The sequence below is a fragment of the Leucopleurus acutus genome (assembly GCF_964270905.1).
Source record: "Leucopleurus acutus genome assembly, chromosome: 11".
Classification (NCBI taxonomy): domain Eukaryota; kingdom Metazoa; phylum Chordata; class Mammalia; order Artiodactyla; family Delphinidae; genus Leucopleurus; species Leucopleurus acutus.
The window spans coordinates 100938241-100965935 of record NC_139152.1 but is presented as its reverse complement, the minus strand read 5'-3'; the positions used below and the strand labels follow the sequence as shown (position 1 = coordinate 100965935).

At 52.0% G+C, this 27695-nt stretch overlaps 1 protein-coding gene across 1 annotated transcript in view; it reads right to left on the bottom strand.

Moving 5' to 3' along the window:
* Positions 1–27695, bottom strand: part of TBC1D22A (TBC1 domain family member 22A) — a 314915-nt gene that overhangs the window by 128985 nt on the left and 158235 nt on the right. The window contains exon 9 of the mRNA XM_082851042.1: positions 1327–1436. Coding sequence (XP_082707168.1) covers positions 1327–1436 — 110 coding nt within the window. The remainder of the gene's footprint in view (positions 1–1326; positions 1437–27695) is intronic.

Below are 27695 nucleotides of genomic sequence, written 5' to 3'. Positions count from 1 at the left end.
TAGCTGATTTATTCAAATTAAATCTCAGGGCCTCACTCAGCCTTTAGATGACATCATAGAAAAACCTGGCTTGGGCCACTTCCATCCAATCAAGCAGCTTAGCTGAGGCCTCTCCAGTGGGCGGCATCAGGAACGCCTGCTATGACAACAGCTCAGGAAAAGCCAAAGCTGGTGGGAAATGCCTGTGACGAGTGCATCCGCAACACCAGTCCTCTCTCTTCAGGTGGAAGGGCCTTCCTTACCTGGGACAAAGGGATCCTGGCAGAACCCAAGGCCCCCGCACAGCGTCCATCCTGTGGCGGCCATCTTTGGACCGTCCTCCAGTGAGTGACCGGAACGAACCTCAGACCAAAACCCTGCCCCAGGCTCTTCCTCTCCTCTGTTGGCAAATTCACGGTCCCCCTCCAGGTCCCACTCTCCCCGCATGCGTGTCGTCGGAGCGTGGTTTATGCCTTGTGCCGCAGCGCTCACACCTCTCCCCTTCACCCCACGGTGAGCCCGGGAGCTCGGCCCTAAATCCCTTCTCCCGCCCCAGAGTGGGTGCAGCCCCGGCCCCAGGCAAGCGTCTGGCAAAGCTGTGTGGGCACCAGACAAGCCTAAAATGGCCCACAGCTGGCTCGAGGGCCGTCTACCTACCGCGGCCACTTCCCGCCACACGCAAGGCTCCAGCCCATCTTCCTGCTCTTGACCTGCCAACGTCCTCCTCCCCGGGCGCTGTGTGTGAGTTTCCCCCTGATTTAGGGGAATGGATGATTCCATAAAACCATCCCAGGCCCCGGAAGACTCCGGCTTTCCAGGGAGAATCCCAGCCAGGGGCCCAGCTGACACCAGGTCCAGCAGAAGCCCCAGCCACGGGGGGCAGGATGCCCTCCAGCTCATGCTTCCCTCTGGGACCCGGCAGCGTCACTTGTCCTTGAGCGCTGAGGTCCCTGACCCGAGGCGGGCAGGGATGGTGGGGCTGGCCGCTGACGACCCGGTGTCACGGAGGCGGAGCCAAGGCCTTTAAGTCTGACGCCCTTTAAGAGGCGGGTTCCTCTGAACACAGTTCACGCAGACAGTGAAACGGCTCGTCAACGACGCCCCGCGCTGGGGGGCAGGACCACAGTCACCGGCGGCCGAGTGGGGCGGGGTGGAGGGTGGGGGCGGGGGGGTGGAATACCCGCGGGGATCGGACTCTGCAGGGGGGGCCTGGTCCCTCCGAGCCCTGCGCTGTGCCCTCCAACCGGCTCCAGAGGCACGTGTGCGCCCGCAGACACACAGTCACCCTGAGGAGTATGAACTCCGCCAGAGGGACGCCACGGGGTGGCACTGCCTCCGGGGGCTCACCTGGATGCCGTCCAGCAGCCGGCTCATGCACCAGTACGTGTCGGCCTCCACGTTGCGCAGCGCGTCCGCAGGCACGCAGGAGACGTCAGCGGTGTCCACGTCCTCCTCATCTGTGCCGCGGGGCAGGGGAAAGACAGGGAGCCGTCAGCCCACGGGGTGAACGAGGATGTGCGCTCGGCCCGCAGGACCCGCCTCCCCACGCCCGCCCGTTCTCCTCGCTCTAGCTAGATGACTTGGCATCTTCCACCTCATCGCTTAATGGTTCTCAATTTTAATACCTAATTAGTTGCAGATAATTCATATTCTGAATCCTCTCCAATTAATTAACATAATTAACATATTGTAAATCATTGCTTCTCAGGCATTTCACATCCTAATAAGAGAGGACCTAAAATATCAATTTATTACTTATTCCTCACTGAGGTCTGAACATTTTTTCCTAAGATTTCTAAAATTCTGCTTCTCGTATATTCACATATTAATTCAGTAACAACCCCTCTAAAAACCCGTTTCCAAGGTTAGAGTTCCCAAAACCACACTGCGTAAATACTTCTATGCTATAAGCAAACACCAAGAAAGCAAAAACACAGATGTGTTTGAAAGAAAGAATAGGCAATGGTGCTCTAAATAAGTTCCTCCTCCAAGCATAAAAAATCTAATGAGAACGCATAACCTTAAAAGCTGTAAACTGCAAAACAGATGCCTAACTGAAATGGCTTATCAGACATTTGAAGAAATTAACTTTAGGTCCTTATAAAAACTGCTATCATCCGGCACAACACTCATAAAATTTTTTTTAAAAATTGTGCATCCTATTTTAATTTTATTTACTTTTGTTGTGTTTTGCTAATGTGCATGGCAACTTTGCAAGGAAAATGTTCTTCAAGAAAAGAAACATTTCAGCCCAGAATATATTTAGAAAGTTTTAAGTGGGTAAAAATGACAATAATCATAATAATGATAACTGCTAACATTTACTGAGTGGTTATTAGATGCCAGGCACTCTTCTTCATGTTTTAAACACATTAACTCTATTACGGCCACCATTGCACCCCTTGGGAAATGGGGTACAGAGAAACAACGAGCCGGCCCGGTGGCAGTCTGGTAAGGAGTGGGGTCAGGGTGTGGACCCGCCATCCGTCCCGGAGCCCGGACTCGTAACTGCTCCCACAGAGCAGGCCAGCCCTCCGCACCTGTGCACACCTCACACCCGGGCTTCGATCGCTTCCCCAGCAGCAGCCTGACACGGCCTGACTCCCACCAGGTGCTAGGCTGGGAGAGCCGCCTGTGAACACCCTCCCACTCCGTCCTCCGTTCACAGCGGAAATCGGAAAGTAAAACAGGGAGGGTCCTTCCAGGCCAGCACTCCGTGGGGAAACCAACCAGCTGGGGCCTCCACGGGGGGCTCAGGAGCCCAGACAGGAGGCCACGGCCCCGGACACACATCCCACCGGGCACAGCCTCACGGCCGTGTAGACCACAGAGCAGATACAACTTCTAATGACAGCGTCTCCCTGGAAGCACGTCTGTCCTTCTGTGCAAAGGAAAACAGCACTCTTACCTCCCTTCCTTCATCTGCTCCCCCTCATTCACTCAACGAGTTTTTTTGTTGGTTTGGTTCGGTTTGGAGGGTTATTTTATTGAGATATAATGCACGTACCGTAAAGCTCACCCCTTTAAAGTGTACCACTCAGTGGGCTAGTATATTCACAGGGTTGGGTAACCATCACCACGATCTAATTCCAGAACATTTTCATCGCCCCAGACAAACCCTGACCTCATTAGCAGTCACTCCCCATTCCCCCTGCCCCTCCCAGCCCCCAGCAGCCACCAGGCTGCGTCCTGCCCCCACGGATGTGCCTGTGTGGACATCTCACCTCAGTGGAATCACAGGACACGTGGCGTTTCGTGTCTGGCTTCTCTCACTGAGCACGATGTTTCCAAGGGTCACCGTGTCGTAGCCTGTGACCGTGCTTCCCTCCTTTCTATGGCATAATAACTTTCCACCGTACGGATGGGCCACACTGTGTTTATCCCCCGCCCCTCGGTGGTCACTGGGTCATCCCCACGTCGAGGCAAAGTGACGAGAGGCAGCAGGCCCTCCCTGTGTCCCTAAACTCCGGACCCTTGGGCACAGAGATGAGGAGGAACAAACGCCCCCAAGAAGCTGGTGGGTTAAAGGGGAAAACGACTTAAAAATGGAAAACGGAAACATTTAGGTAACAGACAGTCACCGGGTGATGGGGGAAGGGTGGGTTACTCGGACCCAGGCTGTGTACTCAGTCAGGGCCCTGGCAGGCAGACCCAGGCGGCTCTGTCCCCTTCCCTGTGACATGGGACTGGGATGAAGAGTGCACCGGGGCCAGCCCTGAGCTCCCCTCTGCCCGAGTGCGCCCGCGAACCTGCACCAGCCCAGCTGCCCCCCTCCGGGGCTGGGGCCCTCCCTCCTGCACTGGGCACCGCTCTGCCCGCCGGGCTGGCCCAGCAAGGCGCCCGGCCTCGGAACTCTGCAGTCCCAGGAGGCTCCCTATGCCCACACGCCCTGAGCACACCCTGGGATGGAGGCCCACCTGATTCTGCACATGGCCTGGCTCCGGAATTTCTCGTGGCAGCCGAGGCGGGAGGTGTCATCACCGCCAGTTCACAGATGGGGTTCACTGCCCTGCGCTGTAAGGGCTGCCCTGCAGCAGGTCCCACCCGTCACGACGCCCTTCCTGCTGCAAGATCAAGTTCGCAGACAGGAGTGCAAGTCACCTCGTCGGGGCGGAGACCTGCTCGCTGGGAAACTCGATTCAGCATCCCCCCAACCTAGCGCAGAGCTGGATTTATTTTCCGTTCTCAGGGGACCGCGTTGACAATAATCAGAGGGCTCCTCTGGAGGTCTTCCGTCCACGTACCCTCTTTCAAGGGCCTTCAAAGCACTGAGATACTTCCTCAGCTATAAGCAAAGGCAAGCGGGGGACTAAAGCCCTCCCCAGACCTCAGGCTCCTGTCCTGGGTCACAAGCAGCGGGGCTGCCTCAGCCCGGGTCCGCGGGGTGCGGGCAGGAGCCTGGGTGAGTTTTCTTCGTCTGTTTAGCTGGCTTATTATTTTATCCCAGGAAATATCGGTGTCCTTTCTCACAACGGGCCATTTGGTACTCTTGGATGTAATGAAGGAATGGCATTTAACTCAGACAGCCCCTATGCTAATCTGTCTTGGAAAAGCTGAGAGAATCGGAATGACCCTTATTGTCAGAATGAGATAACGACCCCCCGTATTTTTTTAGGGGAGCACAGAGAGCAGTGCAGTCAGAGCCGAGGGATGGGCCCAGGAGCACCCCTGGCGGGGGCACAGGAAACGGGGCACTGCTGGTTCCGAGTGGGCTCAGCTGGACCTAACCACGAACAAAAGAGCAGGTGCGGTACAGGCTCGGTCTGGTAGAGGCTAAGCTACTCACCCCCCAGAGAGTCCACACCATGGGGCAGGGACGAGCTCTCGGGGTCAAGACCATCTGAGCCCAAGGGTGCACACCTGCCACCAGAGCTCACTCACTGCCTGGGACAGCCCGGGGGTCAGGGTGGGGGCGACCAGGAGGGGAGGAAACCCAAACACGGAGCCGCCCCACTCTGCACAGGCCCAAGGAGTCTGGGCTTCAGGCCGGCGGCCATGGAGCCCACGCCAGGTGGGACTCAGTGACAGCGGAGAGGCCGGAAGAAAGGCCGTCAGCCAAGACCAATGAGAGAGACCCACGGAAGTGAGGCTTCCCGGGCCATCCCAGGGTTCAAAGGAAGAAACGACCCAAAGGGAAAAAATGATCAATTGACAGGTACAGGAGAGCAGACAGGCCCAGGCCAGCAGCAGACAGAGGTGAGGCCTAAGTACCAACGTGGCTGTGGCTGTGGCTCTGGGACCTGGGGGGTTGGGCCATTCTGACACAACCCGAGAAGATGCTCCACGCGGGAGGGGGGCGCAGCACAGGCCCCCAGGGCGGGGGCAGGGCCCACACAGCCTCCCCACTCCCCACCCTGCAGGGCTGGGAGCCAGGACCGCTGGGGACTCACCACGGCAACATGTAAACGTTCCTTAAAATAACGGAATGTAAACCAAACTGTTTCGTCAAAAAACAGACTAGATTCTCTGTCTTGCATTTATCTTCTTATCACAAACAAACAGTAACGCTGGCATGAGTAACACTGCACCCAGCCCTCCTCCCCACGTTATCCACGACACCTCCCTTCAGGGGCCAGGCCCTGTACCCCGGGGACACCACGTTGAGGAAGGTGACCCCAGAGAGCCCTCAGAGTGCCAGGGAGGACGACAGGCTAACCCAAGGGGCGCCTGGGTGAGGCAGAAAAGGCGCTGACCGCCACAGCCCTGGGCAGTAGATCAGGAGTCCCAAGTGGACCACAACCAAATATAAAGGCACAGGACGTAAAAGCAGACATTTAATTAAAAATAATCTCACTTGTCTTCTTAGATCATAGAAAACCTTTAGGGGATGATTTAAATAAATTCTTTGAAAACGCTGTCCTGCCATATGCTTGTTTAAAAAGCAATTTGTAAAACAATCCCATCTTTACCCACAACTCCATTTATATGGAAAACTCCACCACTGCACGTCTGTGTACACATGCACACGGAGAACACTGCTCAGAGGGACGCCACGGAGAACTGTGGGTGCCCCGGGGTGTGACTGATGGGGTAGGAAACTATCACGCTTTATTCTCTACGGAAGGGTACAGGGTAAAAAGAGAACATCCATTTTCACAATGCAGTTATTTTAGCAATAGGGGAAAAAATGTTGGTTAAGCCATTGGGATAGTTTAACTAAAGTCTGTCTTTTCCACAGGTAAATAACCCTAGAGAAAAAGTGCCCAGCGGTGGTGGTGCTGTAAACGGTTTGAGAAGCTCACAGGGTGTTTGGGGGTCGGAGTGATTAGAGTGAGGGGACCCGCTGGCATTCAGTGGGTGGGGCCAGTGCTAGCCAGCCTCTGCCAGAGTGGGCAGGTGGGCAGGTGGGTGGGTGGGTGGATGGGCAGATACAGGAAACTATTAAAAGAATGGAAGGTACTCAGCCTGGTCAGGAGAAAACCACACAGGGATATAATTGCTGCTGTGAAATATCCCAAAACCTGTCTTAGGCAAATAGAGAGCAGAGATTTACTGTCTGTGTTTCCATGTCCAGGAGATACAGAGCATCAGTGGATAAATGAGCTCAAAACCCTAGGACACTGCGATGACGAGGGTGCCCACCACTGACGGACGGACGGACGGACCGAGTGTTGCGCCTGAGTTTCCACAGCGCGTCCTCTGGTGCCGGGGCCGTTTCATCTGAAAACAGCCCGCTGAGGAGAACACCCACACCCGACAGACACAGGGCCTGCGGGCAGGGAGCGGGCCGGGAAGGGCAGAGCCCAGAGGCTGTGCTGGTCCCCTCGGTGTCGCCGCCGCTCTGGACGGGCCGGGCACCGGGGCCTCAGACTGCGTGTGGAGAGGAGGAAGGAGCCCTGGTCCCTAACCTCCCTGCACGGCAACAGCTCTAGAAAAGCAGGACCTCGTGTGTAAGAAACAACCCCCTGTCCCCGCCCCCGTGGGACTGCCGCACAAGCTCACCAAGCTTTCCGTCTCCTGGGGGCGGGATTCCCACGGCCTCCTCCCTAACTGGAAAGGGGAAATTGCTCAGTTTAAACAGCGCTGGGACCATCACGGGATTCCAGGACAGCGATCGAGAGCGCGGGCTGGACGGCGGCCTCATTGAGCACGAGGTGTGGGGAAGAGCGCCGGCCCTGCTGGGGAACAGCGAGGGCAGGGAGGGGACCAACGCTGTTGTTACGACTACGTCCATCACCCCCTGTGCACGAGCCCTGCGATAAACCTCTTCACATAATTAGAAGCTTAGCTGGTAATCAAAAATAGTCCCTTCTGTATGAGCAAGCTGGGCCGTTCTCCTGTCTAAGCTGCTGCATCCTCAACTTGGGGGTTTTAAATTTGAAACCCTGACACTTTGATGATGGAGACTCCAGCACTTAATTACATAGATTTGGGCTCCAATGTAGGGAAAAATCCTGCTTTGGCCAGAGTAGTGTCACAACTCAAGGCTGTAAATTCACGAAACTCCTTGGCCGGCAAAAAGAACGGATGCTACGATCAGATTGGCTGAGCAGCAGGAATGCTCAATTCTAACGTAAATAACGTTCAACGCAGGGTCACGGACTACACCCTGTCAGGATGTCCCGTTCTGTGGCGTGGTTGAAGACCCGCAGCCCGCAGTCCCGGGCACGCGTGGGTGGGTGGGCGGTCAGCAGACAAGGGGTAACAGACCAAGGAGAAAGCAAGGGCCGCGCGCCCCCCCCGGCCAGGCAAGACGGCGCCACCGGGCCACGCTCAGCTGCCAGCCTCCGGCCCTGAGAGGGACCCCAGTGACAAGGATCGGCCTTCTCTCACCAACAACAGGCTCTGTTTCCGTCCCACCCCACCCCAAGCACACCCCCCATCGGGGCTTCCAGTCAAGTCACAGACTTGCAGCCCCAAGCGGAAGGCACGCTCTCGGGAACAGGACAGAGGCGGGGCCGGGCAGCTACTGGTCTCTCCCTATGACAACACGGGTACCTGATCCCCGGGGGAAAGGGCCTCCTGGCAACACGGGAAAACGGCAGTGGTGTGGGTAAGGAGCCCAAGAGTGAACGGAAATTTCTGTATCTTTAGTGACCCTTGTTTTCATAATGTCCTTTTGGCAAAAGGAAAATTTTTAATCTCGTAACATTCTTTTAGCTTGAAGGGATCTTTGATTTTTTTCATAATTCTGTGAGCAAGAGTTTTTGGCAACAGAAACGCTACTGGTGGAAATACTGATCGATTCCATTAACTTGTATTGAGCACTTGTATGTGCAGGAAAACGTGGGGATGGTTGGCAGGTGAAGACGAAACCAAGAACCACCCGCGGAGCCTGGAGGAAGAGGGCACCGGTGCACGCGCTCGTCCACGGACGCGCTCACTCACTCATTCTGCTTATCGGCCTTATTTATTGATAACATTTGTTGACCTGATTTATCTCTAGGGAGATGCAATTCACATGGCCGTGTCTATGAACAAAGAACCAGCCAACTGGAGAGTGAGCAGGGACAAGGGGCAGACACAGCAGGTTCAGAAGAGCACAGAGAACCTGACCCCCGGGGAGGCGTGAGCAGGGGAGACGTGGCATCCGAACTGGGCCTGGGAAGACGCAGAACAGAGCACACAGTGACGGGAAAGAAGGTGACGTGAGGGAGGGGCCTCAGGAGGCAGAGCCAGGAAGCTGCACGGGCGTCTGCACAACTAGGCGGGACAAGAGGTGGTGAGGATCCTGATTCCGTGGCCCCCGGCGGCAGGCTCCAGAGCCAGACTTCCTCAGCGGGAAGGGGAGCCGTGGAGACACCTGTGCATCGGCGTCTGCACGCAGGGGGGTGGGGGGCGCAGGGACCTGATGGAGGGACAGCACTGTGGACAGGAAGAGAAGGCCAGAGGCAGGGGAGATGCTCCCAAACAGAGCGTGTGAACCTCAGCCGCCACAGAGGCTCACATGAGATCCTGGGCCGCACCACTCATGTCCCCCCGTTGGTAAAGTCACTGCCAGAGAACAGATCAACTCCACACCATGAAATGCCAGGTGCTGGACCACCTGCTGCAGAGGACAGGTGGCAGGTCAGGACGCGGCAACGCCCCGCGGCACTTCCTCCATGGCACGTGTCACGAGCTGTGTCACTCCCTACTGCTTTACCTGTGTGCTCTGTCCCCCCACTGCAGTAAGAGCCCCTGGAGAGCAGGGCCATACCCACCCTGCCCTCCGTGTCCCCAGGCCCTCCACCCACACACAGCAGACGCCCCAAGAACACCCGCCAGGGCTTCCCTGGTGGCGCGGTGGTTGAGAGTCCGCCTGCTCATGCAGGGGACACGCGTTTGTGCCCTGGTCCGGGAAGATCCCACATGCCGTGGAGTGGCTGGGCCCGTGAGCCATGGCCGCTGAGCCTGCGCATCCGGAGCCTGTGCTCCGCAACGGGAGAGGCCACAGCAGTGAGAGGCCCGCGTACTGCAAAAAAAAAAAAAACACCTGCCAAGTGAATGAACAGACTGCCACCAAAGAGCCGACAGCCTAGGAGGGAGGAGTAACTACATCAACAGCTGGACCTGGAACACAGTAAAAGTTATGCCAACGCACTCTAGGAAGAATGAAAAAAGACTTTACCCCAATGTCTCTGGTTAAGGGAAATATCCAAATCATTGCTGAATTTAAGATTATACATAAAGTCTAACTCGCCTCCACTAATGGCTATGCAAACAACAAGTCAACCAAGGAGAATTCCTTCAAACTGAAGGAGGCACTCTTCCAAATGATGTCACATACAGCCTGCCCTAACGGCCTCCTTTCCGCAGAAGCTCAGGGAGCTCTGAGAAGGCCAAGCTCCCTCTGATCTTGAGGCCCCCTTGAAAGGCTGCAGCTCATGCTGAGCTCGCCTTTGAGAATTGCAGGCACACTTTCTCTGGAAAACAGGCCCCCAGGTTCACGGGCTCCCGCCCTCTCCGCGCTCCAAGAGTCATAAGCAGGACACACCTGGCCTTCCCCAGGGGCACACAGACCATTAAACCCACAGCGCTCATCTGAGATGCAGTGGGGCTTCGACCCTCTCTCATCAGGCTCACAGGACGAAAGCTTTCACATCTGTTCACTGAATTGAAGGGTTTAAGCCCTCCAGTATTCCCTCATGGGGAAAGGAGTGGGAGACTTTTGGTTAAGACCTTTCTGATGGCGTGTTTCCAATCAGAAGCAGGTTCTGTAGAGAGACCCAACTTTCAGAAGGCGGACAGCAGTCATTCATACAGAGAATAAGCTTCCTGGAGTCATGCTCATCTTCCAAACGCAAACTGATCATCAATCAATTCATTCAACTGACTTACTCCCTTTATCTAATTAAGTCAAAAATAATTCGTCAAAGGATAAACGGGTCTTTAAATCAATCAGCAAAACACCCCCTCACCATTACTAACACAGCCAAATGGAAAGAAAGGTTGACCAACACGAGACCCTGCTTGCTCCCAAGAGCCCTGGTGAACTGCATTCAGAAGGGGGTCGAGGAAAGCTCGGGGGTGCCGCGCTGGGACAGAAAGTCGCCCCAGAAGGTGCGCGTAGAGGCGCTTCCCCCAGGGTGATGATGGAATCCCAACTCGGCGTGTGTGTGCAGCTCAGAGAAAGACCCTCCCAGGGAAAAGCCCAGGACAGAAGGAAAACCTGGTCTGCGGCACCATATTCAAATGTAAAACAGTTGTAAGTGAAAAAGTGAGGAAGTGAAACAAATTGGATAAACATCTGCAACACAGTACAGGCCAAGGAGTAATATCAAGCAATCTACGAAGAGTTATTTCCCAGCAAGAAAAATATATGTCAGCCTGGTAAAAATGAGGAAAATACTTGAAAAGTTTACTTATGAAAAAGTCAGTTAAAAACATAAAGAAATGGGGACTTCCCTGGTTGTCCAGTGGGTAAGACTCCACACTCCCAATGCAGGGGGCCTGGGTTTGATCCCTGGTCAGGGAACTAGATCCCACATGCATGCCGCAACTAAAGATCCTGCGTGCCGCAACTAAAGATCCTGCGTGCCGCAACTAAGACCCAGCGCAGCCTAAATAAAAAAATATTTTTTTAAAAAACATAAAGAAATGATCAGTAGCACTAGCTATTAATAAATTCAACTAAATATAATGGGTTCACCTATAAAATCGGTCACATTTCAAAGCTTAAGGTAGCCAGCGCTGATCCAGGTAAAGAGAAACAGCCTCAGGAACCACAGGGCGCACACAAAACACAGAAGTCCCACTAAGAGAAGGATAAACGCGTTCTGCAAAATAATCTGACAAAATAGGCCAGAGGCCATGAACATCCACAGAGCTCTGCTGTGCCCAGATGGCGAGCCAGGCACTGAGACGGGGGCCCTGGGCCCTGCCCTGCCACGGCTGGAGCGCGGGGCTCCACGGTGCAAGCCCAACTCCCCGTGAGAGTGGGTAGGCCCCCCCCGGGCCCCCAGGTCGGGGTGAATAAGGTGCTGTGTTCCACTTTACTACTAATGACACGATGAAAGCCCAGACGTGCACTCCCAGGAAGTCACACTGGGAGCACCTTTGCTGCTGGGGTGATGGAGGCCCTTAAGCTCCGGCTCATTAGAAGGGTTTGCGGCCCGACCTGATGGACGGCGCAGCCTTCACTGGCAGTTCCAACAAGGTGACTTGGCCAGGGCCATTCGCAAGCTTTCATTGACATCTCCTGGTCCTCAGTAAATCATTCAGACACATCGACTCCAAAATTCCGCTCGTGTTTTCAGGCTACTGACGCCCCAACTGTGAGGCAGTTTATGGCGAGAGTGGGCATGGCATCTCCTGGCGCCCGACATCAGGGTCTCATGCGCAGACTGCAGGGGGGTCCGTGTCCACGGCCGCTGCAGCAGTTCCAACGTGTCTGCGTAAGAGCCTGTCTGTGCTCACTCACCAGGCATGGCCTCGCCAGGAACCAGGCTTTCAGTCACCCTGGCAATGCCCCTGATGACCCATCAATCGAGAATTGCTACATTTCAACCCATTCTTCCCTCTGTTACCTTCAGCAAATGAACCCTGAACAGGAAGTTAAAAACTGCTTACGCTGTAACTAACCCAACCGCGTGGAATCTAATCACAGAAAGTATGAGGCTCAAAACACAACCTGGACAGACAGTCCATGGATTACAACACACGGTCAAAGCAAAATGGGCTCCTTTCAAAATTTCTTGAAGCTACTTCTATTCAAAATAATATAATCAACTGTGTGGCTCTCCAACTGGTCAATAATAAGAAATTCATTCCCCAGAAAAGAACCCTCGGAACTCCTTTAAAACAGGGGGCCCTTCCTTTCCTACTGGTCAGGTGGCCTCCTGGCTCACGGCTGCCGCCAATGCTACAGGTCCCTGCAGTCAGGGAGGGCCACTGGGGCCGCTGGGTGCCGAGAAGGTCCGCAAAAGGCCCGACTGCAGAAATGTCCAACAAATTAACTTCTTCTTCTTATTTGAGACCAACATTTATTTTGCAAACAGCACACCCGCTCTCCGTCGCTGCCCTGAGAAGCGTCCAGACACAGAAGGTGTGCTGCAGGCGGCCCAGTGCAGGGCCCGGACCTGGGGGACGGCCTCCAGAGTCACTGAGCCACCACCACGGCCATCGCCCTGTGCGCGCTGGAATCAAAGAGGAAAAGCAAATGCAGGCACAGGCCCCCAAAGGGGCCCCCAACGGCTGGTCCCTTGGGTTTCACCCTGGGAGGTTCCCACTCCCCCGAAGCACACTGGGAACTGGGGAGGCAGAGGCGAGGAACGGGGGGGGGCCCTTCACTCAGCACCTGCAACCTGGCCAGAGACCGAACTGCTCTCAACGGCCACGGCCCGAGCACTCCCGGCCTGCCCGGGCCTCGGACACCGTGAGGCCGGTGTGGGCACTGAGAGGGGCGCAGAGAACCCCAGGCGGCGCCCAGGGCGCGTGCGAGATCCTGAGTGGTGGTGGGGGTACGACGATCAGGCACCGATCATTTTAATCCACAGCCACGGAAGAAAATGTGAAGAACTCAGACTTGTAAATAAAGGGGGAGATTAGGCACAAGTCCATCGTGTAAAACACTTCCAGGCTACCTGAGTTTAATTTTTTTTTTTTTAATTTATTTATTTACTTATTTTTGGCTGTGTTGGGTCTTCGTTTCTGTGTGAGGGCTTTCTCCAGTTGCGGAGAGCGGGGGCCATTCTTCATCGCCATGCACAGGCCTCTTACTGTCGTGGCCTCTCTTGTTGCGGAGCACAGGCTCCAGACGCGCAGGCTCAGTAGTTGTGGCTCACGGGCCTAGTTGCTCCGCAGCATGTGGGATCTTCCCAGACCGGGGCTCGAACCCGTGTCCCCTGCATTAGCAGGCGGACTCCCAACCACTGCGCCACCAGGGAAGCCCCTGAGTTTAATTTTATTCCAGTTTCTTCTACACGTAGTTTTCGCTCAGCTTTTCTGTGGCTATGGTCGCACTCTAAGTATAAATGTGTATATATTGATACTGACGTTGGTAGCCGGGGTCTTCCACCTCATAACACGCTCTTTGGGATGTTACAGGATGCTGGTAAACAGTCAGGACCTGGTGCTCTGCCGGTTTCCTTAACCACATCCCTGCTTTGGACGTCATCTGGAACGTTTCACTATCATCAGGAAAGCCCCCGCCACGAGCATCATGTTTGCATGAGGGGTCTGATCCACGTTGAGAGTCATCTGCTTAATATAAACATCTCAAATGAAACTGGCAGGCGAAGGAAAGGTAAGAACATTTTCAGGGTCCCGACAAGTATTAGTAAAATATTTTAAACGAGCGTTCGGAATTTATACCCCAGCCAGGGCACCCGAGACCGTGGACCCCACCATCTCTCGCCAGCGCTTCCTTCTTCCCACCTCTGCTCACTGGGAAGGTACAAACAGCTCAGTACAATGCGGCAGAGTTTGCATTTTTTTATGCTCTGGTGAAGTTTGACTTTTCTCCCACAGGTGCCTTTGTAGCTGTTCCTTAAGCCATTTTGGATACACTGAGTTCCCAGGGGGAGCCGTGAGGCGTGGGAAGGGGGCGGGGAGGGGGTGAGTTCTCATCCCCCGGGAGCGGGGCTCTCCTTGTTGGGATTTCAGACATCTGCGCCTCCCACTACAAGCACCCCTCGGGCAGAGCCCAGGCCTCCCAGCAGGCTCGGGATGTGTGCCCGGCCAGCCCAGTCACCCATTACCCTGAGGAAACACACAAGAAACTCAGCAGCCCAAATCACAGCCATCCAGATAAGTCTGTCGAAATCCACATGCACGTGCACGCACTCCCCAAACTGTCTGGCTAGCAACCTGTGCAGGCCCACATGGGTCCCTCTGTAATCACTAGGCGACGGCGCTGCGTCTGCCCCTCCCGTCTAGTACCTGGCACGTACGAGAACTGAGTGCTGCTGTGGAAGGCCCCTGACAGAGCCCTGGGTCCCCAGTGCCCAGGGATGGGGGGTTGAGGGGGTAGAATGCTCAACTGAATGAAGGACTAGGTTAAAATTCTCCCAAGTCGCTATCAACCCAGTTGCCTGAAGAAACGACTGAGTCTCTCCTTTGTCATGTTTGTGCTGGGATTACAAGATGCAGAATTAGGGGTGCGGGCCCAGAACGTTGTAAGCTGTACAGAAATCAGGGAGCTGCATGAACACTGTAGCTATACCTTGTTGCAGTCTCTCTGTTGGTCTCATGGGGCTATAAGCGCTGAGGACGGGCCTAAAAATGTCCTGAGCCGCTTGAAAAGCTCAATGTACCATGAATATAAGATCATACAGATACGCATCACAATCTGAAGGCACCGGCGTCCCTACAAGTTGGCTGAGGTAGAACCCAAGCGTGAATCAACAGCAATTACTCAACTTGAACACGGGAGCAAAATTTTAAAAACGCTTAGACGATGCTTGACGTTCATTTACCACATTTTCTGAAATGCTTAACTTGTTTTTAAAAACTTAGAGTATGTTAATGTATCGGTACCATGAACCTCTGTTTACTCCAAGGCAGTTAAGAGACTCAATTCAATACTAGAGCTGCCTGGGATAAAGGTGAACACCACCAGCTGACACTGTTTGCAGAGAAGATGAAGGCGGGAAGCCCGTCGGAGCAGCGCCTCAAAGGCCTGGAAATCTATTCTCCTAGCTGGAAGCGGGCCATTCTTTTGTCTGCAGCTGTGGAGCGAGATACGAAGCGAAGCGGGAGCCTGCCCAGACCCGCTCCCTGTAGCCTGGCTTGAGGGTCCTCGAGCCCAATATCAAAAAGATGCTAAGAAAACACAGATTTCTAAATAGGGGTCCAAGCCTGCACCTGGCACACAAGGCCCGTCACGGCGCTAGCTAACGTGCCACCGCCAACAAGCGCAGGTGAGAGGAACGTGGTTAAAAGGAGGACAGCTCAGATCCTGGCCTTTCTTCGGCTCGTCACTGGCGGCCTGTCGCCTATGGGATCCTGCTTCCCCGAGTGCTCCCGGGAAATCCAGATTTCAGTCTCTGTTACCATCCTCTGCGACAAGGAACCGGGGCTCTGGGACAGTAGCGGGTCTATGTTTGGGGCAGAAAAATCCAAAAGGACCTGCTGACAAAATGGAGGCCTTCAGAGGTCCCAGGGGCAGCGCCGAAAAGGCTGAGTGGAAAAGTCAGCTCAAAGGACAAGGGGCCAAGTGAGACCGAAAGGCACACTCTGACCACGGGCCATGCGCATAAGCAGGGCCTGCGAAGCCCCGCCCACGCGGACGCTCAGAAGCACACAGCACTAAACACGCGGCCAGAGCAGTCCCGGCGCCAGGCTGCTTCCAAACGGCGGTAGGGTGGAGGCTCCCGGGGGTCTGGGTCTGCTCTGCCCCAAGCAGAGTCAGGGTCAAATGAGGTCACGGGCGCCAGAACTGACTGGAGGAAGGACAGACGGAGGAGACGGGAGGCCCTTGGCACAGGGGTGAGGAGGTGAGCCTTTCCCTTCCAGGGTCCCCTGCCCGTGGGGTGGCATCAGGGGGACAGCCTGGGCGCTGCCCGAAGGCCTGGGCGTCGGCTCCTACCTTCAGGACAGCGCAGGACCAGCCCCGTGGGGAGTCCCAGCTGGACCCCGGTGTGCATGGCCTCCTGCACCCGCCTTATCCCAGCCCAGCCCACCTCTGCCGCCCGCCTGTGCCCGCTGGCTCTCCACTGCTGCCAGGGCGATCGCGGACAGAGGCGGGGATGGCTGGACCTACGGGCGCCCTAAGAGATGCCTCACCCACCCCTCCCGTAGTTTCAGGGCCCTTTTGTTTCTGTTTCTTCACCGTGTGAACTGGAGAGTACTAACCCGCCCAGGACTGTGAGACCCAACCAGAATGTCCCGCCACGCCGCAGTCTGGGGGTGGGGGACGGGACAGACGGGGACACGTTCCGTGGTCAAGGCCGCCTCTGTGAGCCGCATCCAAGTCCCAGCTCGCTTCACACTTGATTAAAGGAAAAGCTTCACGCTTCAGCCGGGCGGGAAGAAAGTACAGAGGAGAAAACATATTCCTTCTCACAGATTTCGCGAAAGAACGCAGACGCTCGGAGGGCTGCAGCTCTGTCTCCCGAGAAGCACAAGCCATGGAAGCAGCACTCGCAGTGCGATCAAGAGTGAGGGTGCTGATTACCAGACACGCACGCTCATCCCCCAAGTTCAGTACGTCCACAGACAGAGCAAAGATGCGACCTAACCCTTGAGGAGCGGCCAAGCCCACCGCCGTCCTGGGAACCCGAGAGCGAAGCGCCCGGCGACCTGGGGCAGGCCCGCTACACGTGACACCCGCGGAGCCGATCCCCGCCAGGGCCCCGCGGACAGGGGCAGGCTGGGCGGCAAGGACAAACAGTTCAAAGTGCCCATAAATCACAGCTCCCCGACAGCAAGCATGCCACCCAAGGCGGGGGGTCCTCTGTGCCCGCACACGCAGAGACCCCTGCCCACAGGGAGCCCTTGTCCCACCGCAACTTGACGACAGATAACTAAGCACCCATGGGATGAACGGGATTCAGATGCAGGCTGCAGGGGGGCCAGCAAAGTATTGAGAAGGGCGCGGGGGGTGACAAAGTTGGCTCAGTCCCTGGGAACAGGACAACCAGCTGCCAGGTTCCAGCCACAAAGGGAACCAGAAGGACCCGATCCAGGCTTCAAAGCCTCTGGTTCTATACCACCCCCAGGAGGCCGCAGCCACCCAAGGAGGGCAGGCAGTTAGGTGCACAGAAGGAACCCCGATACCCTGGGGCTGGAAGCCGTCGCCACAACTGCGCCACCACCTCCCGGCTCCTGTCCCTGCCTGTCACCCTCCTGCAGGAGCCCAGGACCCCTGGGCTGCCCACATGCCATCCCCTGCCACTTGAGGACACTGTCCCCAACCTGAGACACAGGACCAGCCCCCTCCAAATGCAGGAGATGTGGGGTGCCCTTTCGGGGGGTGTCTGCCACGATCAGGGGGCAGGGGATGGCCTGGGTCTCCCGCCTCCAATCCATCCTCCACAAGGGCCCCTTCTTCAAACGGACCCGCCCGGGGCATTTGTCAGGGAGGCTTTCCCAGAGCATCACTGGCCGGTGGCTGTCCTTTTCCTCAGGGAGGCCTCTGGGCAACAGCAAGGGGCATGTGGGGCCCGGCAGAGCCCTCCTCCCTCTCCCGTGCAGGACGGACCCCACTGGGAGCTGACTGCTCGCCCCCGTCCCAGGATCCCTACGGAGCTCACGCCCCAGCCCGGCTGGGTCCACATTCAAGGGGCTACTCTGGCCTTCATCTGTTGGCCTCTGTTTATCTTCCAGGCCAATCCTGTTCCCGGCTCGTCAGCGACAGAGAGCACGTAAATCTACGATCACGGAGAACGGAGGGTGTTCCCCACGGGAGGCTCATCTGAAAGTGAGGAGAGACGCCTCTGCCAGAGCCCCTTGGTCCCCCGGTCACACCACTCGGCCCCTCGCCGTCCGTGTGCACACGCGGCCTCACCGACGTAACACCCACCTAGGCTGCAGACGGCAGCTTCCACGTGCTTTCCCAACATCACCACCTTAGGGCGGGACCAGACATTGGATACACCCCAGCTCATGTCCGTCAACTAAGGGGTGGCCAGACTGACCCCCGAGAGGGGCCTTCTTCTGTCTGCTTATTCCAGGGAAGCGTTCTTTCTAACAATGCGTTTATTACAAAGCACGATGCTTGAAAATAACCTGGCGGATACAGAGTGTACATAAAAGAAGGGCAAAGCACCCGTAAATGCACGACGCGGCGACAGCTGACATCTCGGTATAGTTCACTGCATTACAATTTAGCCCGTAACACTCGTTCACACACACATTGTTTTAATAAACCAGAACTGAGACTAAATGTGAAGTGTTATGTCTTACTACTTCTGTTTATACCCTGGTCATTCTCACATACTGAGAACGCATGAAAATCACAGCTGGCTTCCACGTCCTCTGTGGCTGGACGTCTGGGCTCACCCGGAGCCTCCACAAGGACAGAGGCCTCTACGATGAACGCCCCAGCCCCGATCCTCGTGCCCTCCCGTCTGCTCCAGACAAGGAGGCGCCCAAGCCTTTCAATTGCTCCCAGTGCTTTCCAGAAAGCCTGGAATCTTTCACCAGAAGATTACAGGGTGTCAATCGCACCTCACCTGAAAAGCACAGAGGGTTATCTTTTATAATCTTTGCTAATTTGATAGACAAAAATAGAACTACGTTATTGGTTCAACTTGCATTTTCATTACTTGGGACGCCAGACTTTTTTTTAGTTTATTATTCATTTGTGGTTCCTACTTTGCAGCATCGCCGCTTATTTCCAAGCAGAATTTTTTCAACTATATGTTTGCTTTTCACAGACGTAAGAAATGGTTCGTAAGGATAAACACTGTCACAAAAAACCCCACAGGCAAGGAGAGAAGTGCAGGTTGCTGTGAGAATGTAAACACCACCGTGGGTGGCATGGAATGCTTACGGCGCCACCAAGCAAAGCAAACATTTCTGGTCAGTTTGAAGCCACCTTTCCACACAGGGATGAAAGATAACTAAAACCATGGTACCATTCTGGGGTGGCGAGAAAGTAATTTACTTTGATTGACCTTTCTTATCCAATTCAACATCAGTGTATTTTTAATCAAATATATCAATATGTACTAATTAACCCTGCTTGGGGTGAGTGGTTAACCAACTGCTTCAGTAAGAAATCATAATTGGTATATTAATTTTTCACAAGTAACATACCATGTAACACCAGACTGAATATTATATCACCACCAATCACGCCACAACGTACTCCACGGCCCATCCTTCACACTGTTATTAGACTCATAAAATATGCTTCCAAAATAAGAAGATAGCTGTCAAGACCTGCATCTTCTTGCTCAACTATTAAACTTTCCTCCTCATCAATCAGTTTAATTGCTCCTGACAAGGGTTATAAGTAATACTTTGTGGTTCAAGAGAACACTACTAGGATAACCCCTCCACCCCCGGAGCTGATCAGAAACTCCTCCCTGGATATTCCAATAGCATCTACTTATCCTTCACTGGGATACTGTCGGTTCCATTTCAATTGGATGTAACATTCTGAAGCATTTTGCTAATTTATGCCAAAGATGTTAAGAAATCATTGTATTAATTGCTCACTATTATTTTCAATTAGATCCCTAAGGGGCAGATGACCCGTTCCACTTAGTCCAAACCAGCAGCTGAATGAAGACATTACCGTGTCCAGTTGCCGAGAATTGCGTCCCCTCCTCCAACCCATCGGCTCTGTGTCCTGAGCTCTGGCCCTCAGCCCAGAGCCTGGGCTGCAACAGAGGCAGAGACAAGAGACAGCCGCTACCTTCAAGGGACTTAACACTGAGGGAGGATACAGGAAAAGGCAGGACTCAAGACTGACTCTGGGGTTTTCCACCGATGCCACGTGCCACGCCACATGTGACAGCGTGTCATCCATCTGCACACCACCCTGCTCTCGTGGCGTTAATACCATGGGTGGGGCAGTGCTCCGCGAGCCTGGGGGACTCACTGGACGCCTGGGTGGGCCTGCTCTCTATTAAATGCACTCACACAGGCCTTTTCGCCTCCTCTGGAATAACTATCACCGCTGTAATCAAGCAGGTGTGTAGAAATCTGTGTTATTGTTGGTCTTTCCTGGTGAAGTATAGGCTTGAAAGCCGCAGGACTGATACCCCACACAAAGGCACCGAAGAGGTGCCTGAGACACGCTGGCTGAAGACCAGATGGTCAGCTGGCCTCCCAGGGCCCGAGTGGAGAGAGAGGCACGTGGCATGCTAGCATCCAAGGAGGGGAAAGTCCATTCTGCTGGAGAAGGAGGTTTAAGACGGCTTCGTGGAAGAGGGAGTCTTGGATGATAAATAAGCAAAGTTTCCAAACTGTACACATCCAGCCACCTCACTCCCCTGATGAAAATTACTCTTCCACAGCTCCCCAGGGCCCCACGATAAACCCAGGCCCACTGGCCTGGCCCCCAGGGCTCTCCACGGAGCCTCCCTGCGGCCGCTCTGGATCTGACCCCGCCAGCCACCAACATGACCCCTCGTGTGGCTGCAGGGTCCCAGGGCCTCGCCCCACCGGGCCTCCCATGCCCTGCCCTCCTCCCTGATGTCCTCCTAGGCTGGCCGCCCTGCCCACCGCTCAGGGCCGCAGCAAACACACCACGTCTGTCACAGTCAGGGACTGCCCTGTGACCCGCTCCCCAGCAGCATGGACCTCAGGGCCCAGGCTCAGGGCTCAGCGCAGAGGTGGCTCCCGCAAACGCTCACGGGCCCGGCAGCAGGCAGACACGCATCAAGTGCTCACCCGGGGCCGTATGGTTCATAACATGTTTTCTGTTAAATGCTGTCTTTGGGTTTTTGTTGTTTTCGTTTCTCAGAAATGGGGTTTTACCCGAAGGAAGTAGGCTGACCGAGGCCTACGGGCCAGTACAACCATGGGGCGGGTTCTCAGAACGGCAGGCGGAAGCGGGTGGGCAGAAGTCAGGCTGTGGCAGCGAGTCGGGGTCGTGGGGGGCTCTGCGTCTGAACAAGGGAGTGGTACGCTCAGAGACAGCACCATTCAGGCTGTGCTCTGGGAGGATGAGCTGCAGTGACAGCCAGTCGAGGGGGAATGTGAGGCTGGGCACGGGAGTGCACGCCTTGAGCCACAATCCTTGGCCTTGAACAAGGAAAGAGATAAGGCTTCTCATCTGGGCGAAGCCTCAGTTCACTGATTTAACTGATGTGCACCGAGGCAACCCAACCAGGAGAAAGATCCGCCTGCTGACCCAGCACAAGGCGCTACGCGGCTCGCGGGTCACATATCACATTACTTCATCCTGACCCAGAGCCGGCAGCAGGCAGCTACCCACCTGTCTCAGAGGTGAGAAACCAAACCCAGCGAGGCCGCAGCCTGTGCACAGCTGAGCAGGATGGAGCTCGGGCCTCTCTGCCCGGCTCCAACGCCCGTGTCCATCCCTGCATGGAGATGGCATTTTAACTAGACTAGGATGATGGACTTGGTTAACTGCCAGGGAATTTTACCAAATCCTAAGAAGGGGAACAAAAATAATAACTATAGCAGACTTTCCATAGAAACCACGCAGGACAAAAGGCAATGCAATGATGTCGTTAAAGTACTAAAAGAAAAAAGCTGTCAACCCAGGTTTCTATACTCAGTGAAAAACAGTTCTTCAGACAAAGAAAAGCTGCCCTGCACGAAATGCTAAAGAAGGCTCTTCTGGCAGAAAGAATAGGATACAAGGGGGAAATACAGATCTCCACAAAGAAATGAAGATGACAGGTAATGGTAAATGAAGGCAAACAGGAAAGGTATTTTCCCTCATTTATAATTTCTTTGAAAGATACTTGACAAGAGCACACAAGTCACAAAGATCTTGGCTTCTAATACGGTTCTCCAGTCAAAGGGACTGGGCTCCTTGGAGAAATGGACACAGAGACACAGATACACACACACACACAAAGGCGCGCGCACGCGCACACACACAATAATGCAGGTATGTCACAGGGACCCACGCACCAACTAAAACAGAGCCAATGGCCAAAGCTGAAATATTCCGAACAACAAAAGATAATGCAGACTCACTCCCTCTTGCGAGAGCACCAGAATCACAAGTAGCTGCTGAACAATCATCAACAGGAAGACACTGGAACTCACCAAGAAAGATACCCCACATCCAAAGACAGAGGAGAAGCCACAATGAGACGGTAGGAGGGGCGCAATCACAATAAAATCAAATCCCATAACTGCTGGTGGGTGACTCACAGACTGGTGAACACTTATACCACGGAAGTCCACCCACTGGAGTGAAGGTCCTGAGCCCCACGTCAGGCTTCCCAATCTGGGGGTCTGGCAACGGGAGGAGGAATTCCTAGAGAATCCGACTTTGAAGGCTAGCGGGATTTGACTGCAGGACTTCAACAGGACTGGGGTAAACAGAGACTCCACTCTTGGAGGGCACACACACAAAGTAGTGTGCGCATTGGGACCCAGGGGAAGGGGCAGTGACCCCAGAGGAGACTGAATCAGACCTACCTGCTAGTGCTGGAGGGTCTCCTGCAGAGGTGGGGGGTGGCTGTGCCTCACTGTGAGGACAAGGAAGTTCTGGAAAGTACTTCCTGGCAACAGAAGTTCTGGGAAGTACTCCTTGGCATGAGCCCTCTCAGAGTCCGCCATTAGCCCCACCAAAGAGCCCAGGTAGGCTCCAGAGTTGGGTCGCCTCAGGCCAAACAACCAACAGGGAGGGAACCCAGCCCCACCCATCAGGAGACAAGCGGATTAGAGTTTTACTGAGCTCTGCCCACCTGAGCAACACCCAGCTCTACCCACCACCAGTCCCTCCCATCAGGAAGCTTGCACAAGCCTCTTAGACAGCTTCATCCACCAGAGGGCAGACAGCAGAAAGAAGAACTACAACCTGCAGCCTGTGGAACAAAAACCACATTCACAGAAAGACAGACAAGATGAAAAGGCAGAGGGCTATGTACCACATGAAGGAACAAGATAAAACCCCAGAAAAACAACTAAATGAAGTGGAGCTAGGCAACCTTCCAGAAAAAGAACTCAGAATAATGATAGTGAAGATGATCCAGGACCTCAGAAAAAGAATGGAGGCAAAGATCGAGAAGATGCAAGAAATGTTTAACAAAGACCTAGAAGAATTAAAGAACAAACACCTAGAAGAATTAAAGAACAAACAAACAGAGATAAACTACACAATAACTGAAATGAAAAATACCCTAGAAGGAATCAATAGCAGAATAACTGAGGCAGAAGAACGGATAAGTAACCTGGAAGATAGAATGGTGGAATTCACTGCCATGGAACAGAATGAAGAAAAACGAATGAAAAGACATGAAGACAGCCTAAGAGACCTCTGGGACAACATTAAACACAACAACATTTGCATTATAGGGGTCCCAGAAGGAGAAGAGAGAGAGAAAGGACCTGAGAAAATATTTGAAGAGATTATAGTCAAAAACTTCCCTAACATGGGAAAGGAAATAGTCATCCAAGTCCACGAAATGCAGAGAGTCCCAGGCAGGATAAACCCAAGGAGAAACATGCCGAGATACATAGTAAGCAAACTGACAAAAATTAAAGGCAAAGAAAAATTATTGAAAGCAGCAAGGGAAAAACGACAAATAACATACAAGGGAACTCCCATAAGGTTAACAGCTGATTTCTCAGCAGAAACTCTACAAGCCAGAAGGGAATGGCATGACATATTTAAAGTGATGAAAGGGAAGAACCTACAACCAAGATTATTCTACCCAGCAAGGAACTCATTCAGATTCGACAGAGATATCAAAAGCTTCACAGACAAGCAAAAGCTAAGAGAATTCAGCACCACCAAACTAGCTCTACAAAAAATGCTAAAGGAACTTCTCTAAGTGGGAAACACAAGAGAAGAAAAGGACCTTCAAAAACAAACCCATAACAATTAAGAAAATGGTAATAGGAACATACATATCAATGATTACCTTAAACGTGAATGGATTAAATGCTCCAACCAAAAGACACAGGCTCGCTGAATGGATACAAAAACAAGACCCATATATATGCTGTCTACAAGAGACCCACTTCAGACCTAGGGACACATACAGACTGAAAGTGAGGGGATGGAAAAAGAGATTGCATGCAAAAGGAAATCAAAAAGAAGCTGGAGTAGCAATACTCATATCAGATAAAATAGACTTTAAAATAAAGAGTGTTACAAGAGACAAGGAAGGACACTACATAATGATCAAGGGTTCAATCCAAGAAGAAGATATAACAATTATAAATATATATGCACCCAACATAGGAGCACCTCAATACATAAGGCATCTGCTAACAGCTATAAAAGAGGAAACTGACAATAACACAATAATAGTGGGGAACTTTAACATCTCACTTACACCAATGGACAGATCATCCAAACAGAAAACTAATAAGGAAACACAAGCTTTAAATGACACAATAGACCAGATAGATTTAATTGATATTTATAGGACATTCCATCCAAAAACAGCAGATTATACTTTCTTCTCAAGTGCACATGGAACATTCTCTAGGATAGATCACATCTTGGGTCACAAATCAAGCCTCAGTAAATTTAAGAAAACTGAAATCATATCAAGCATCTTTTCTGACCACAACGCTCTGAGATTAAAAATCAACTACAGGGAAAAAATGTAAAAAACACAAACACATGGAGGCTAAACAATACGTTACTAAATAACCAAGAGATCACTGAGGAAATCAAAAAATACCTAGAGACAAATGACAACGAAACACGACAATCCAAAACCTATGGGATGCTGCAAAAGCAGTTCTAAGAGGGAAATTTATAGCTATACAAGCCTACCTCAAGAAACAAGAAACATCTCAAATAAACAATCGAATCTTACACCTAAAGGAACTAGATAAAGAAGAACAAACAAAACCCAAAGGTAGTAGAAGGAAAGAAATCATAAAGATCAGAGCAGAAATAAATGAAATAGAAACAAAGAAAACAACAGCAAAGATCAATAAAACTAAGAGCTGGTTCTTTGAGAAGATAAACAAAACTGATAAACTTTTAGCCAAACTCATCAAGAAAAAGAGGGAGAGAACTCAAATCAATTAAATTAGAAATGAAAAAGGAGAAGTTACAACAGACACCGCAGAAATACAAAGCATCCTAAGAGACTACTACAAGCAACTCTATGCCAATAAAATGGACAACCTGGAAGAAATGGACAAATCCTTAGAAAGGTATAACCTTCCAAGACTGAACCAGGAAGAAATAGAAAATATGAACAGACCAATCACAAGCAATGAAATTGAAACTGTAATTAAAAATCTTTCAACAAACAAAAGTCCAGGACCAGAGGGCTTCATGGGCGAATCCTATCAAACATTTAGAGACGAACTAACACCCATCCTTCTCAAGCTCTTCCAAAAAATGGCAGAGGAAGGAACACTCCCAAACTCATTCTATGAGGCCACCATCAGCCTGATACCAAAACAAGACAAAGATACTACAAAAAAAAGAAAATTACAGACCAATATCACTGGTGAATATAGGTGCAAAAATCCTCAACAAAATACTAGCAATCAGAATCCAACAACACGTTAAAAGGATCATACACCATGATCAAGTGGGATTTATCCCAGGGATGCAAGGATTCTTCAATATACACAAATCAATCAATGTGATACACCATATTAACAAACTGAAGAATAAAAACCATATGATTGGGGCTTCCCTGGTGGCGCAGTGGTTGAGAGTCCACCTGCCGATGCAGGGGACACGGGTTCGTGCCCCGGTCCGGCAAGATCCCACATGCCGTGGAGCAGCTGGGCCCGTGAGCCATGGTCGCTGAGCCTGCGCGTCCGGAGCCTGTGCTCCGCAACAGGAGAGGCCAAAACAGTGAGAGGCCCGCGTATCTCAAAAAAAAAAAAAAAAAAAAAATATGATTATCTCAATAGATGCAGAAAAAGCTTTTGACCAAATTCAACACTATTTATGATAAAAGCTCTCCGCAAAGTGGGCATAGAGAGAAACTACCTCAACATAATAAAGGCCATATACAACAAACCTACAGCCAACAACATTTTCAGTGTTGAAAAACTGAAAGCATTTCCCCTAAGATCAGGAATAAGACAAGGATGTCCACTCTCACCACTATTATTCAACATAGTTTTGGAAGTCCTAGCCACAGCAATCAGAGAAGAAAAAGAAATAAAAGGAATTCAAATTGGAAAAGAGGAAGTAAAACTGTCACAGTTTGCAAATGACATGATACTATACATAGAGCATCCTAAAGACCCCACTAGGAAACTACTAGAGCTAATCAATGAATTTGGTAAAGTTGCAGGATACAAAATTAATGCACAGAAATCTCTTGCATTCCTATACACGAATTATGAAAAATCAGAAAGAGAAATTAAGGAAACACTCCCATTTACCCTTGCAACAAAAAGAATAAAATACCTAGGAATAATCCTACCTAGGGAGACAAAAGACTTGTATGCAGAAAACTGTAAGACACTTATGAAAGAAATTAAAGATGATACCAACAGATGGAGAGGAATACCATGTTCTTGGATTGGAAGAATCAATATTGTGAAAATGACTATACTACCCACAGCAATCTACAGATTCAATGCAATCCCTATCAAATTACCAATGGCATTTTTTACAGAACTAGAACAAAAAATCTTAAAATTTGTATGGAGACACAAAAGACCCTGAATAGCCAAAGCAGTCTTGAGGGAAAAAAATGGAGTTGGAGGAATCAGACTCCCTGACTTCAGACTATACTACAAAGCTACAGTAATCAAGACAATATGGTACTGGCACAAAAGCAGAAATATAGATCAATGGCACAGGATAGAAAGCCCAGAGATAAACCCACACACTCATGGTCAACTAATCTATGACAAAGGAGGCAAGGATATACAATGGAGAAAAGACAGTCTCTTCAATAAGTGGTGCTGGGAAAACTGGACAGCTACATGTAAAAGAATGATTTTAGAACACTCTCTAACACCATACACAAAAATAAACTCAAATGGATTAGAGACCTAAATGTAAGACTGGACACTATAAAACTCTTAGAGGAAAACATAGGAAGAACACTCTTTGACATAAATCACAGCAAGATCTTTTTTGATCCACCTCCTAGAGGAATGGAAATAAAAACAAAAATAAACAAATGGGACCTAATGAAACTTAAAAGCTTTTGCACAGCAAAGGAAACCATAAACAAGACGAAAAGACAACCCTCAGAATGGGAGAAAATATTTGCAAATGAATCAGCGGACAAAGGATTAATCTCTAAAATATATAAACAGCTCATGCAGCTCAATATTAAAGAAACAAACAACCCAATCCAAAAATGGGCAGAAGACCTAAATAGACATTTCTCCAAAGAAGACATACAGATGGCCAAGAGGCATATGAAAAGCTGCTCAACATCACTAATTATTAGAGAAATGCAAATCAAAACTACAATGAGGGGGCTTCCCTGGTGGCGCAGTGGTTGAGAGTCCGCCTGCCGATGCAGGGGACGCGGGTTCGTGCCCCGGTCCGGGAAGATCCCACATGCCGCGGAGCGGCTGGGCCCGTGAGCCGTGGCCGCTGAGCCTGCGCGTCCGGAGCCTGTGCTCTGCAACGGGAGAGGCCACAATGGTGAGAGGCCCGCGTACCGCAAAAAACAAAAACAAAAACAAAGCAAAACAAACTACAGTGAGGTATCACCTCACACCAGTTAGAATGGGCATCATCAGAAAATCTAGAAACAACAAATGCTGGAGAAGGTGTGGAGAAAAGGGAACCCTGTTGC